Source organism: Aspergillus ambiguus (assembly GCF_047715705.1).
Source record: "Aspergillus ambiguus strain CBS 117.58 unplaced genomic scaffold BDV59scaffold_1, whole genome shotgun sequence".
Taxonomy (NCBI): Eukaryota; Fungi; Ascomycota; class Eurotiomycetes; order Eurotiales; family Aspergillaceae; genus Aspergillus; species Aspergillus ambiguus.
In genome coordinates this window covers 1012229-1025660 of record NW_027395514.1, presented here as the reverse complement: position 1 = coordinate 1025660, position 13432 = coordinate 1012229, and the positions used below count along the sequence as shown (strand labels likewise).

Sequence of the window (13432 nt, the reverse complement as noted above, 5' to 3'; positions counted from 1 at the left end):
CAGGGGCTGACTGGTGAGTTCCCTCCGATAACCGATAAACAGTGAGGGAGGGAGTGACTCTCTCCCGCTCCAGCCCCACCAAACCCAGCACACCTTCAATTGATACCTACGAACGAATTTACTCTGTACGATGTACAATGTGCACAATGATAACCTTTAATTTCTGGGTGGAGAATAGAAAGTACTGAGTTCCCTGGACTGGCTTCCATATTGACCCAAGATAGACAAGAAGTAAGCTAATACAGTACGCTGACCCTATCCCGCAGGTCGAGGGATATGCGATTGATATCGAAAGAAGAATGACCCCCAATGCACCATGACTCCCCGCCGTAAAAAAAATATGCTTGGAGAGTGATGTATCATGCCTCGTAGCCACCGTTGAGACCCGGCGAAGCTGACCCGTTCTGACCCGTGAAGGGCATGGATCTCCCATTCGCAAGACCGTTCGAGCTGTACGAGGCGCGGAATTCCGGCCGGTAGATTGGGCGGTTTGATGCGTTTAGTGCCGGGCGTTTGGCCGGCCGCACAGGTAAGTCGTCGTCGTCGTCTTCGTCACTCCCCGTCAGGTCGATAACCTGAGACGCTGGGCGCTTGTTCGTTGACATACGAGCAGCGGAAGACGTTGTGGAAGGTTCTCGGGACTGGGCGGGCGTGCGCTGCACCATCAAGCTCGGAGTGGAGAAAGACTCTTGCTTGATCGGTGTTGTCCCCGGCTCTTGTATTTCAACTAGGTCATCATCCTCGGACGCGGGAGTAACACCACCGGCGCCGCCGCCGCCGCCATTGTCTTCGTCTGCTTTGATAGTGGACCATCTTCCATCGGGCTCTATCATCACTTGTTCTACATCTGATGGTGTCGATTTAAGTATGTTGTCAACGTACCTGCGCCGTCAGAGGAGTCCTGAAATTTGTCTGAAGGTAGGAGACTTACTGGTCGATCTGTAACGACTCAAAACTCGTCGACTTCGAGCATACAGGGCAAGACCAGGTCGGCGCTTGCTCTTGTAATTGGAGAAATGAGGAGGCATCGAAGCAGCGATTATGCGTGCATATCGCCGACCGACATGGGACTTCGATTCGACAGGCGGATATAGGACACTTCAGAGACATCACGCTGGATGTGGCCACTATATCCGAGTCATCCGCCCTGCTTTTCACTGGGAATCATTAGCGGTCTGGTATTGAGCTGGATGCTGAGATGGCATACTCTCTTGAATGACCTGTTCTTTCGTTATGACATTCCGCGTCTTCAGTTCAGTCACGAGTTCCCGCACGGGATGTTGGCGGACAAGATTCGCCACGACGAAAAACCGCTATTAGCGACATCAGCTTCAGGCCCACAAATAAGGCGTAGAATAACCCTCAACTGTACGAGGACCCGTAATTCAAGGAATGACACAGCTAAGCTGTCTGCTTGCCACCTACCTTCTGAGTTAAAGCATAAGTCAAGACAATATGGTTTGGATATCCAGGCTTCTTGCGAATATATCTGGTGACATCCGCCGGTCTTGTCGTCCCAGGTTTATTTTTCAACCCCCTGAGGTTCGTCTTGACTTCATCCATATTGACTTTGAGTTCAACCTGATGCGGAAAAGCGACATCGGAGTTGGTAAAATGGTTCAACCCATTGTCTGCGGCGCAATAGACCATCACAAGAAGCTGAGGGTCCGTCTGCATCTGCATCGCAGTGTCCTGATCAAATACAACTTTAAGCTCCACGCTGTCCCTTGTTTGTTCACGCACTGCCTCGAGTTAGCGCCATGTTATCAGCTTGGCGTAGCGATACGCTGCCTCACCTTTGCATTCCACCGTCGGAGTAAGCGGTCTTAGTATAGTGTAGAAAGGGCTCTCTTTGAAGCTCACACGACCTGCGTACATGTGTTACTCCTAGCATCGTAGGCAAAGGGGGCGTTCCAGACGTACGTGGTGTGATTCCTTGCGAAGACATTGGGATGCCCATCGGGGACGGCCGATGCTGGGGGTGCATATGATGAGTGCTCGACGTTGGAAGATACTGAGGGCTAGATAAGGATTGTGTTGGGGTCGAGGGGCCCGGTAGTGGCCGATTTGCGATGAGATAAATGGACCTTCTCAGATTGTCATATCGATCTGTTTGTCCGCCTTGGTGGAGTCTCTCGATAACTAAGAGATCTCGAAACATTAGCCGTCAAGTTCCAGCACTCGCAGATGAAGTATAGAGGACATACAGTCAATAATCCGAAGCTGCAGCGAAGCTTTCACGCCGGACACAGCTAGCCCCTCATTTCTCAAGATGTCCTTGAGTTGCGCATTCGTCAGTGTTTTCACCAAGGCTACCACACTGTGGAGCTCGGATTGGTTGACGGTGGAGGCCATATTCAGAAGGGTACGGGGACGCCGGAAGAAGTGTAGGATGGCATCCAAGAAAAGGCCTCAGGAGGTGTAATTCAGGCCAAAGATGCGATGTGCGGCAACTCTATCCAAAGACATTTCAATCCGGCGGGTGTTGTGAGTGAAGATGGGACGGGAGAAGGACATGAAGTGAGATTCCAGATTATCGGTCTCAGGAGATTCCCAGACACGAAAACCAAAGTCTGCGGCTCAGGCTGTCCGGCGATTGAACCCCCCCAGACCGGCGACGTCGCGGAGGTGAGAAGGCAGGTCGTCGTCGATATGATGACATAAGATCGATCGCCCGCCCGTCGATTTTCTTTCCCGAAGGCGAAGCAGCGGCTACCGAAAAAAAAAAAAGACTACTATCGTCCTTTCCAGTCTCTAATCCACACTCTTTCCTGCACATCCCGGCTTTTATTAATATAAATCAATTTGTTCTCAGATATTATCGCAGTGATCCCTCCACCTCTCGTGTTTCCTTCAGTCTACGCTCAGCACGAACGAAAACATGGCGAAGAGCGTCCGCGCCAGTGTGCAGAAGCGCAACAAGGCCAAACTGCGTGCCACCGTCTTTGGACCTGTGGTGGATGCACGAACCGAACGACTCTCAGCAAAGCTCTTAGAGCTTGCGTCTCAGCCAAAGCCCGCTGCGGAGGAAAAACCAGACGAAGTGGAGTCAGGTGCGTATCTCTTCTACCAGTTTGTCTGGTGAAGGGGAGGCTTACAATATTTTCCCCATCGCAGGCCATCAAGAAGAACAATCGAAGGCAGCGGAATCCAATGAAGGTCGGTCGATTCTCGATCTATCTTCGAATTCTACGGCTAACCCGATGTGCAGACATGGATATCGACAAAGGATCCTCCCAGAGCCATTCGCGAAAGTCCGGCCGCATCCATAAACGCCACAGCAACAGAAAGAACCGCTCGTCCATTGTTTTCCAAACGAAGCCCAAGAAGGGTTCTAAGAGAAGATGAGCACGGGCTCACAGGCCGTTGTATATTGGGTTCCTTGAAAACAAAAGTTCGAACATAAGACATAAGGTGTTTGGAGTTGGATTAAAAGGTGCGAAGGTGTTTGATTTCTTCAAATTTCAGCCATGCTTCGAATTGAGAAAGAAGCCTTTCATGATACCTCAACAGACTATTAAGACATTTGGCCCAGTCCTAAGACCGGCGTTGATCCCGGTGCGAAAGAATACGATTACTTTCCAACCAGTGGACCTGGGATATGGAAGAGCATAGTTGGTATTATCGTTTCAATGGGATGGACAGATTTCCCTGACACTGCTCGTCTCATCAATTGCTACCTTGTATAGATCTTGCTTGTATCGCCCAGTAGTTCCCTCATTTCTTCCGTAAATAGAAGGCGGTGAATAGATATCCTTACGTAAACATAGTGTTTCCGCCGTGCCCCTTGGATGGACAACGATGATGGATCGGAGATATCGTCTCGTATGGGATGATAAACGTGGTGACATCTAATTCCTGGTACGGTGACATTGCTCTTATCTGCCGGCTTTTGCCCAGTTTAGAGCACAATGCCTGTTATATCAGGATGTTGGGCAATTTCAATCGCCAACATTCTGGTACCTATAGCTGTCCTCATCTTTGCTTCAGGATTCTTTCCCTATAAGCCGTTGATACCGGGACTAGCAACCTTTGAAGATGATGGTGGGCTTGCTGCGCCGCCAGGCGTCTTTGACAAGGTGGTGTTCATGGTGATTGATGCCCTGCGGAGGTATGACGATCCCCAGATTTTGATGTTGTACGCGGCGCTGAACCAATACTAGTGATTTTGTTTATTCCAATGACTCCGGCTTCTCTTTCACCCAGAGGTAAGTTCAATCTGTTGCTTTGTTATTTACCACCAGCTCTCCTAATACCGTCCAAACAGCTTAATTCGCTCTGGCGCAGCTGTCCCATTCACTGCCTATGCCAGCTCACCAACAGTGACAATGCCTCGGCTCAAGGCCATCACAACTGGTTCCGTTCCGTCATTTCTTGACGTGATACTGAACATTGCAGAGTCTGATACCTCGTCGACTCTTGCCTTCCAAGATACATGGCTGGCACAGCTGAAGGCGAGGGGAGACCAGCTCGTCATGTACGGGGACGATACCTGGCTCAAACTGTTCCCAGGCATGTTTGGAAGATTTGATGGCACTACGAGCTTCTTCGTGTCGGTTAGTGCCCGCACAAACTATAACGTCACCGTGAATCTTTCATCTAAGCAGCCCTGGACAGGATTTTACTGAAGTAGACAACAACGTGACCCGTCATGTTCCTGACGAGCTTGTGCAGAGCGACTGGTCTGCCCTCATCATGCATTATCTGGGCTTGGATCATATTGGACATAAATCTGGCCCGAGAAGGTAAGACTTCCTGCGTATTGCAAAAGTCCTCAGCGGTGGTCTGATAGATTTAGTCCATACATGATGGGGAAGCAAGAAGAAATGGATTCCATTGTCGAGATGGTATACACCGCCATGCAACGAGAAGAGCACCTTGGATCCACGCTGTTCGTCCTATGCGGTGATCATGGCATGAACGATGCAGGTAACCACGGCGGTTCCTCCGTTGGTGAGACATCCCCTGCCTTGCTCTTCATTTCGCCCAAATTCCAGAACAAAGGGTTTCGAAATAAGAGTCCAGTTGAAGCCTACAGTGAGCTGCAATATTACCATACTGTTGAACAATCTGATCTTACACCAACATTGTCTGGGCTTCTGGGTCTCCCAGTCCCTTTGAATAGCCTGGGAGTCTTTATACCAGAGTTACTCCCGATGTGGGAACAATGTGAGTTTCTCATCTGTCTATTAGTAGCTACTATCAGCTTGTTCACTAATTAATTCCCATGAACAGCCCCCGACCGCATCAACATGCTTTGGCAAAACTCCAGACAATTATTGGGGACTGTGAAAGAAGCGTTTCCAGGTTATAACTTCGAATCTCAGCCTATGCCTGCCATCTGTAAATCCGAGCTCTCTAGCGGCGTTGACGCTGTCCTGTGCGCTTGGTTACAAATCCTTGAGCTTAGTGGAGTTGATAATTCGACTAGCTCGGAGTTGACTTCTGACCTTGAGACATGCCTCTTGACGTTCATGAAGCGTGCCCAGACGCTTATGAGCAGCGCAGCTAGCAATTATAATCTGGGAAGCTTATATTTTGGCATGGTGGTAACGGTTCTCGCGGTTTCTCTGTCCTTCCCTGCCACATATAGGGCAATTTGCAAGACAAAATACCCAGGAATATTCTTCCTGTCGAGCATCCTTGGCTACAGTTGCATAATGTTTGCAAGTAGCTATGTGGAGGAAGAGCAGCAATTTTGGTATTGGTTGTTTACTGCATGGGTTTTCTACCTCCATAGCAGGTCGTTCGGTTACAACTACCAAAACCGAACGTCAGACAAAAACCATTCGACCCCCAGAGTACTGCCTTCGACACTTGCCTCAATCGGACTTGCGGCCTCTCATCGAATCCTGAGACGTTGGAACCAAACAGGCCAAAAGTTCTCCGCGGAACCGGACATCGCCGGGTCCTTCTTCCCTTCCCACCAATACATGTTGTGGGCCTTGATCGCCATCACATACGCCGATAGATATATACGTCTTGTCTCCCATCGTCCGAGATCAATCGTCTGGCACCTTGTCACGCTATCTGTGACAATGGCAGCTTTACTCTTCAAATTTGTCTTTGCACTATCTGACTCTCCCGAACTTCTTGATAGCTCTTTTGCAGGGCCCGTGTCAAAGATCGCTGGCTGGCTATCTCTAGTTTGGCATGCCCGCGTAGTCCTGCTTGGAATATTGGCCCTTGTCATGTTCCCTACGGGCTGGCGGAGCCGGTCCAAAACTCCGTCACATGGAGCAGAAGGTGAGAGCTCTAAGCTTATGACATTTGGCTCTTTACTGACGAAGAATAGGAATGCGAAATACGATTTTCCATGAGGCTCTTACACTTCTGCTAATGAATCAGTCACGAGCTACAAATATCCCTCTGTTTCTCATATTCAGGTTTCAGGCCGATATTCTTGCCTCCATGGACATGACACTCGTGGAACAAGCGATCACCTCGCTGTTGTTCCAGTATATGACTTTCTTTGCCTTTGGCGGGTCAAACTCGATCTCCTCCGTCGACCTTTCTAATGCCTATAACGGAATTGGAAGCTACAGCGTCGTGTTTGTTGGCATTCTTACTTACATCAGCAACTGGGCGGGCCCGATCTGGTGGGTATCCGCAAGCCAACTCCTTCGGTCAAAGTCATCGACGGATGAGAGACATGCTCATTTAGCGGTTCTCACGTTTCATGTGACGTCTACGTTGGCCGCGGTCATGGCTGCCTGCACCATATTAAGGACACACCTGTTTATCTGGACGGTGTTCTCGCCCAAGTTCCTTTACACCATAGCATGGGCTGTTATAAACCATCTGCTTGTGAACACACTGGGGGAAACATGCTTCATCCTTCTGAGCAATGAGTAGCTGCTTCTGTATTAGACATGTACATAGAAATAATAGAAAGTACATAGAGGTTGTATCTATACGTTACATGGTCGTTAATGCAAAAGAAATGCCTCATTTTCTTATCATAAGAGGCCCGCGAAAAGATCATCAATGGCGTCCTTCTTTCTTTTGCTCTTCTTTTTCGACTTTTTCTCTTCAACGCTCGGTTTCATTTTCTTCTCCTTTGAGCGGCTTTCAGGCAAAACCGTCGAGCTCTTCTTTCGGGAAGCTTGCATTTCGGCGGAACCCGTGGCCGTTGGAGCGTCCAAATCACGTTCGAGAACCTCCCCAACATCCTCGGTCTTCGGCGTCGGTGTCGGCGTCAACGTCTCATAGGACTGGCCCTTACCAACCGCATTCGCTCGGCCCAGGGCTTTCAGCTCCTTATCAATCCCAGCCGCCTTAGATAGTCTAGCCAACGTGGCTAACAGGACTACGCCTAGGGTAGAAAACTGACCGTCCGCCACAACGGTCGAGAATGCCCTGTGAAGGAATCAGCCCCGATCTGAACCGATAAATAAATCAGGTTGTCACCCGGACGGTAACAGCAAGCTTGAACTTACAAGTAACATCCTGGTACGACATGGGTGGCTAGGTGCTTTCTATACACGTCAGCAGACGGCGCAGTCTTGCTATTTGGCGATCCGTCTTGGAGAGATTCTGCGAGTCTTAACGTGGTGCGTTTCAACATGGAAAGCCACTTCCACCATTTCGAACCTCCATGCTGATTTTTATTCCGATGGAAGATCAAGTGGAGCATAGAATGTACACGAATAATTTTGTCCGTGTCCATTCTGGTTGTTTAAAAACTTCGATGAGACTTATTGTGGCTGGAGAGACTGTGTCATATAAGTTGAGCATTCTGGTTTGACTTTTACCTTGTTGAATGGAATAGTAGTTAAGGTACCCGCCACTTTAGAGGGAGCACGTGAGGCCTTTGAGTTCCGGAAGTGCTTACTAAGATATACATCCACACCTGCTTTCGCCCACGCACCATATTACTCTTACCAAGGTACGGTAGGTAGACTTCTAGAATAATGTTTCAGTCGCGGCACAACCTTACTGATCAAGCAATTGAGACTGGTATTTCAACAATACCATATATCGCCCAAGCAAATCTCCTTAGGTAGACTAACCGCCTTTAATATAGTGGATGATCATTAAAATATATAAAAGGAATCATTTGTACGATATTTTGCGAATGGTTAGTACGTACTATCGAAATTGCCTCATATGCGGAACATGGGGAAGCTGTGGACTGAGCTCACCACTAATACATTGAAGTAGAGCTATTGTCCCCTTGTTGGGGAGTACTACACCTCTCTCCTATACATTTGCAATGCTAAGGGCAGTCAACCTCTCGGCAAGTCGCCGGGTCTTACTGTGATTTGCTCAAGGTCTTTTTTACTTGCCAGCCAGTGCTCGCCAGTATGCCTCCTCTGCCTCCATCAGCTCTTTTTAATTAGAGTAGAGGAGACAAAGGCTATCAAGCGTACCGAAAGTAGACATATGATTAGGACCTAGGGAATTCTCATAGTCTTCTCATTTTGAATTAATTATATGTTGTTATTTACCAGGGCCTTAGAACTTCAGGCCAGGCAATTATATTATAGATCCTTGATAACCAGAATCCCGGAGCGGGATGGTAGACATAATTGCCGTGACTAATCCATCCAGGGCTAGTCTGTTTGATGCAATGATACAGCAAGTACCATCCTTATCCCAAAAACCGTACATAGAATTAATACGTAAAACATGGACGTGCACAGAACGATGCAATACGAAGACCCGACATCAGAAGTCGGTTAAATCATGATGCTGGTGGTGGCTTGCATTCTACCCCAACACCTGACTGTTTGATAGAAAACCATCTTTTAGTAAAGTAAGCTTTGGCTCGCCTTTGTAAGTCACTTACTACAATGATATCTCTGCAGCATAAAGGTTTGGTGCCTCCCTTATCACCACACTCTTTCTTAAACACGCTAAGCACCTTTTCCCCGTTCATTTGGCAACCAGTATATGCAACTCCCTGGACAAGTTCTTGACTGCAACATGCTTGTACGAATGTCGCTGGACATATAGGCTTGTCTTCGTCTCGGGTTTGAAGGAGGGGGCTTGCTTCAGCATTAAAGCAAAGAAACATAGAAAGGAAGATAAGAAAATGCATAGTGTACTGCAGTAATCTGGTTGAATAACCTGAGAAAAAAAAATTAGGAGAAGCCCTTGATGGAGGAGGGATAATAGAAAGAAAGGTTTATTTCGGAAACTGGAGAAAAGAGGGGACTTTATACCCTGCCAGGCAATTGTTTACAGATATTGCTGACAAAAAGACAGACTGAATCAATACGATATTTCTGTTATGTATCTATATTGAACAATTCCTTTCTGCGTAAAGTAAGGGGAGTGGCATTGCTTAAAGATAGCAGGAATTGATTCATGCTTCAATTTCATTATTTATCCCGCATACCTACGGATAGGCGGAACTTGTTACACAGAGATCTCAGAACGGCTATGTAAAAGAATTATATGGTATACGCAGGGGTGCTAGGGGAAACTATGTAGGGGTCGAGTGAGATTGTTGCACAGAGATACCTGAACTGATATGTACTTCGCAGAGATAGACTAATCAAAACCGGCAGTGAGTTACAGTAAGATGGATCCCTTTCACATGCTTTAGCCATCAGATCTACAAGGCACGATGGAGGGATTAGAAAATAAAGTGTTATATTACTAGCCTAGGTAAGACTCTTATTCTGTCTTTGTTCTCTCCTCATCCCCATGTCCTTAACTATTGTTGTCAGACATGTCTTATTACGCTTTTCCTACCACCTTATCCTAACCAGAAGCAAATCAAGAAACTTGACGAGAATTATTATTTTGCTTTTTACTTACATTCGTAGTCTATGGGTTGTAGAGGTTCCCTCTCTTCATTCTCTGCTGGATAGCTGTTATAATATTACTATTCCCCCCCCTGGGCTGGCATACTATCGGGCCCCCACTAAGATCGAAATAATAGTTTCTGCTACATATTGGTTCACAATATAACATATGACCAGGCTTGCTGACCTTTGCATCTAAGTCTTGTAAACTATCGAGAGAATCACGAACAGAGACACCTGAATCTCACAGAGAAGGGCCTCCAACGGAGATAACTCCAACATCTTAGACTCAAACTGAAGCACCACCAAAGCCAGCCAGGGCATGGAATGGTTTCCTCCCATGGGTCAATAAATGTTGTCTGCATCCCCAATGATTATTAAACTCGGACAAGACGTGGGAGTGAGATGATCAAAGAAAGGAAAGGTGACAAAAGCTTCCAGATGACGTGAAATCTTCCATGGGCCTGGACGCAAATTCATCATATTCGCATAACATCAAACATTTTTTTCTATTTTCTTTCTTTCTGCTATAGAGCCCCTAGTTTCCCATTGCAGACTCTGATTATGAGGTTCGGGGACCACGGTCAGGAAGGGTTGGCTCAAACCAGGTTTTCATGCCGGGATAGGTGCAAGGAGCGCTTCTCAGCCCGCTGCTAGTGCCAGAAGTGGACCTTGGACCCAGCGTGCGAACATATATTATCTCTCTTTCCGCAGCAGTGGTTCCGCGGTCGAATTGGGAGCGGCGACGACGTTGTTCATCCCGATATTGCTGACCGACACGCGGTGCAAATAAACCTAGGAAACAGATGGTGAGTATCTAGCGCCGCATAGTTCGACATCAGACTTACCGACGTGTTCGGCATTTTCGATGCTACGCCTCATCTTCGATGGGTTATCAGGACCAGGAAAGCGATCTTCAGTGCCGGCGAGAGGCCCGGTTCCTGTGTGGAAAATCTGAATCACATGTTAGCACCTCTGGGATTTCTAGCATGCCACTGACAAACCAACCTTGGGACGGAAGGACGGATGCTCCAGCATTACAGAGCTATTCCGAAACTTCTGCACCAGGCAATCTTTGCCCTGGATTGCTACATAGAAGATTAGCAAGGAGCACCCGAGGTGCCATTATCACATCACTCACTGGCATACGAGACTTCTGCGACCTTATCACTGTTGAAGCAATTCCTGTCGTCACCATCAATATTACTGCTGTCTCTGATCACCCTTTTTATTCTTACCAAGTACGTCCAGCGCGCATTTTAACGAACTGGAACAACGTTAGTATGCTGTTCAAACAATGGACGATGGAATTACTGACATCGATGATATCTATGGGCTGACAAAAAATTAGCTATTAGCTGTGCAAACAAGTATCTAACCGGAACTTACATCTTCGAAGTTTATGAACGCATACCCCACGCTGCAACTCGTAAGGTACAAGGCATAAAACAACGGTGTGATGGGTAGGCATACTTGCAATTATTGGCGAAATCTATTTCGACAGTGGTTAGCACTCGTTGCCGTCCATGACCATCAATAGGTTCCTTACCAATGCGTAGATACATAAAATCATATTTGCCGTGACTTGACTCATCGACAATAGCTTTAAGCATGGTCTTTCTGTGTCAGGCAACTATATATTTCTATCGCTGTGCATTAGACTCACCTGGTCGATCTTATTTGGAATATTTCGCAGCATGATCTTTGGATTCAAGCCGGTTAACTCCTTAATACGCATCTCAAGCCTTCTCAGACACGTACCGTGGTGCGAACATCAAGACCTAGGCGGATCCGTTCAACATCTACTGCGTTTTGGTTGTTGAGTCGCATGTCGGCATATCGACCCGATTCGCGGCGCGAGGAGGATGAGACCCCTTCCCCAGCCCTCGACATCCAGTCCATTAGGCCAGCGTGCTCCCCAGGTGGGACAGTAGAGCGACCGGTAGGGCTAAGCTCCATATACAGGGCGTGGCCGGCTCGGCTTGGGGTCAAGGAGGCGCTTTTCGGGTGGGGAGAGTCGTACGAAATACCATCATCCCTCACGGGGGACGCCGTGGCATGCGGGGGAAAGAGCTTGTCATTCACGTCGGGTTTGAACTCTGAGACCTCAAGAACATAATCCTTGGTAGTATTAGCCTCTTTCTGTCATCTCATTTTCAGTTTCGCCGGAAGACTCTTACATCGACTGCTGTCCCATTAAGTGTTGTCAAGAAGCTGTCCGAATCACGAGTGTTGAAGAATTCGACAAGGAACTCGCTAATGTTTTCCTGACCAGTTGGGAGGGCACTGAATTCCTTCACGTCGCCGAAAGTCAATGCAATGGTCTCAAGGGAGCGCGCAGCTGAGTGCTGATTCAAAGCTGGGTTTCGACCGTCGTAGTAAATGGTCACGACCAATTGACCCTCATAATCAGACGTCTGAGAGAGAAGGGATGTGTCTGAATGCTGGGCATATTCTTTGGCCGTGAGAGGGAACACGCGCCATTCTGGACGCAGAAGGTGAACCTTTTCCATTGCTCTCTTTGCCTCCCGGCTGTCTGCGAAGGCAACATATACTTTGCCCATCGCATTGAGCTCCGCCAGAATTAGACTCTTCAGCGTCCCAAACTCACGCCTCTGTACCAGCGTTAGCCCAAATGATATAAGGGCCTCGCAGGTCACCTACACTGAAAAATCCAGCAAGGGACATGTAAGTAAGATTGGCTGGGACATTTTTGATGACTAGGGCACGGCTCCGTCTCTCACCATCAATACTGTCAACTGCTGTGCGAAAACCTGGATCTCTTCTGCCACTTTCCGCATCTCCGATCACTCCATAATTGGAGGATAAAGCCTGGGAGGTACTGTTGGGGCCGTGTCTTGGCCCGGGGGAGTCGGAATCGGGATGAGAGGACAAGTAGCTGAGACTAGAGAAACAGCGAGAAGAGGAGCGGGATAAAGCTTTGTTTACGCCGGTCTCCCTGACTCCCGTGGGTGTAAAGCTCGCAGCAGTCGGCGAAAGCTGGGCCCTAGTGGAAGTGGCCATAAGGAAAGGGTCTGAAGATGTAGCTCTACCGAGAAGTTAGCAGGCATATGAAAGGGAAGCGTTTTCATCCGTTGTCTTACACTGCGTAGAGCTTTCGATATCCGCCATTTCCTGACGGACCATTGATGACTTGGTCAGACCGGGCCTGAGACCGTATATCTTCCGGTGAGTAGACCGTGAGTTTTGTTTCTGGAGAGCCGTTTGGAGATGCCCCGCCATTTGTAGAGCAGGGGCTACTCAGGCCGCGAGCCGAATCATTTGCTCTCATCTTTGCAACGCTGTGAGAAGCTACTCGATCAATGCTGTGCCTGCGGTTAGAAAGACGCGCACCAGTGGCTGTAGACACGGATGACAGACAAATACAGAAGAAGGAATGAAAAGTTGATTTAAGGTGATTTAGTGTCTTGAGCCAACAATCTCCGGGGAGAAACAACAAACTGAAAAGAGTATCACAAGAACATCAGGGCGCTTTGTTCACAGCCAGGGGAATAGCTCAAGGGGGGCAGATGAAGAAAAGAAAGGAGTGCGAGGAGAGGTGCGTGACTGTGAGAGAAGACAGTGACAACAAGATGGTAGCCATGGATGAAGTGCAGAAGAAGTGTCTCGCCGAGAAGTGTAGGAGATGATCGATAGCTGAGGCCTGGAACAAGAAA

General features: G+C 48.1%; 5 protein-coding genes across 5 annotated transcripts; 2 read left to right on the top strand and 3 right to left on the bottom strand.

The window, feature by feature from the left end:
* Window positions 1-90: 90 nt before the first annotated feature.
* On the bottom strand, window positions 91-2620 carry BDV59DRAFT_166894 (Siz/PIAS RING finger protein). Its single transcript, XM_073687798.1, has 7 exons — window positions 2208-2620; window positions 1924-2151; window positions 1797-1868; window positions 1426-1742; window positions 1208-1313; window positions 932-1157; window positions 91-882 (listed from the first exon to the last, which is right to left on the bottom strand). The coding sequence occupies exons 1-7, from the start codon at window positions 2353-2355 to the stop codon at window positions 360-362; spliced, it is 1620 nt and encodes a 539-aa protein (XP_073553224.1). The 5' UTR covers window positions 2356-2620; the 3' UTR covers window positions 91-359.
* Window positions 2621-2680: 60 nt separating this feature from the next.
* BDV59DRAFT_166892 (DUF2423 domain-containing protein) lies at window positions 2681-3709 on the top strand. Its single transcript, XM_073687797.1, has 3 exons — window positions 2681-3053; window positions 3118-3159; window positions 3212-3709. Exons 1-3 carry the CDS (start codon window positions 2882-2884, stop codon window positions 3346-3348), a joined length of 351 nt encoding a protein of 116 aa, XP_073553223.1. The 5' UTR covers window positions 2681-2881; the 3' UTR covers window positions 3349-3709.
* Window positions 3710-3810: 101 nt separating this feature from the next.
* On the top strand, window positions 3811-7367 carry las21 (mannose-ethanolamine phosphotransferase LAS21). The gene is made up of 7 exons (XM_073696443.1): window positions 3811-4111; window positions 4164-4208; window positions 4268-4556; window positions 4618-4745; window positions 4799-5169; window positions 5236-6246; window positions 6296-7367. The coding sequence occupies exons 1-7, from the start codon at window positions 3912-3914 to the stop codon at window positions 6853-6855; spliced, it is 2604 nt and encodes an 867-aa protein (XP_073553222.1). The 5' UTR covers window positions 3811-3911; the 3' UTR covers window positions 6856-7367.
* On the bottom strand, window positions 6897-7748 carry BDV59DRAFT_166888 (uncharacterized protein). The gene is made up of 2 exons (XM_073687796.1): window positions 7440-7748; window positions 6897-7359 (listed from the first exon to the last, which is right to left on the bottom strand). The coding sequence occupies exons 1-2, from the start codon at window positions 7667-7669 to the stop codon at window positions 6960-6962; spliced, it is 630 nt and encodes a 209-aa protein (XP_073553221.1). The 5' UTR covers window positions 7670-7748; the 3' UTR covers window positions 6897-6959.
* A 2569-nt stretch (window positions 7749-10317) lies between these two features.
* On the bottom strand, window positions 10318-13047 carry BDV59DRAFT_197365 (putative meiosis protein MEI2; the record flags this gene model as incomplete). Its single annotated transcript, XM_073692904.1, has 14 exons — window positions 10318-10550; window positions 10604-10709; window positions 10764-10843; window positions 10897-10940; window positions 10994-11022; window positions 11074-11091; window positions 11145-11175; window positions 11229-11247; window positions 11305-11371; window positions 11422-11457; window positions 11517-11876; window positions 11936-12370; window positions 12420-12804; window positions 12860-13047. The coding sequence occupies 14 exons, from the start codon at window positions 13045-13047 to the stop codon at window positions 10318-10320; spliced, it is 2031 nt and encodes a 676-aa protein (XP_073553220.1).
* Between the last annotated feature and the right edge of the window lie 385 nt (window positions 13048-13432).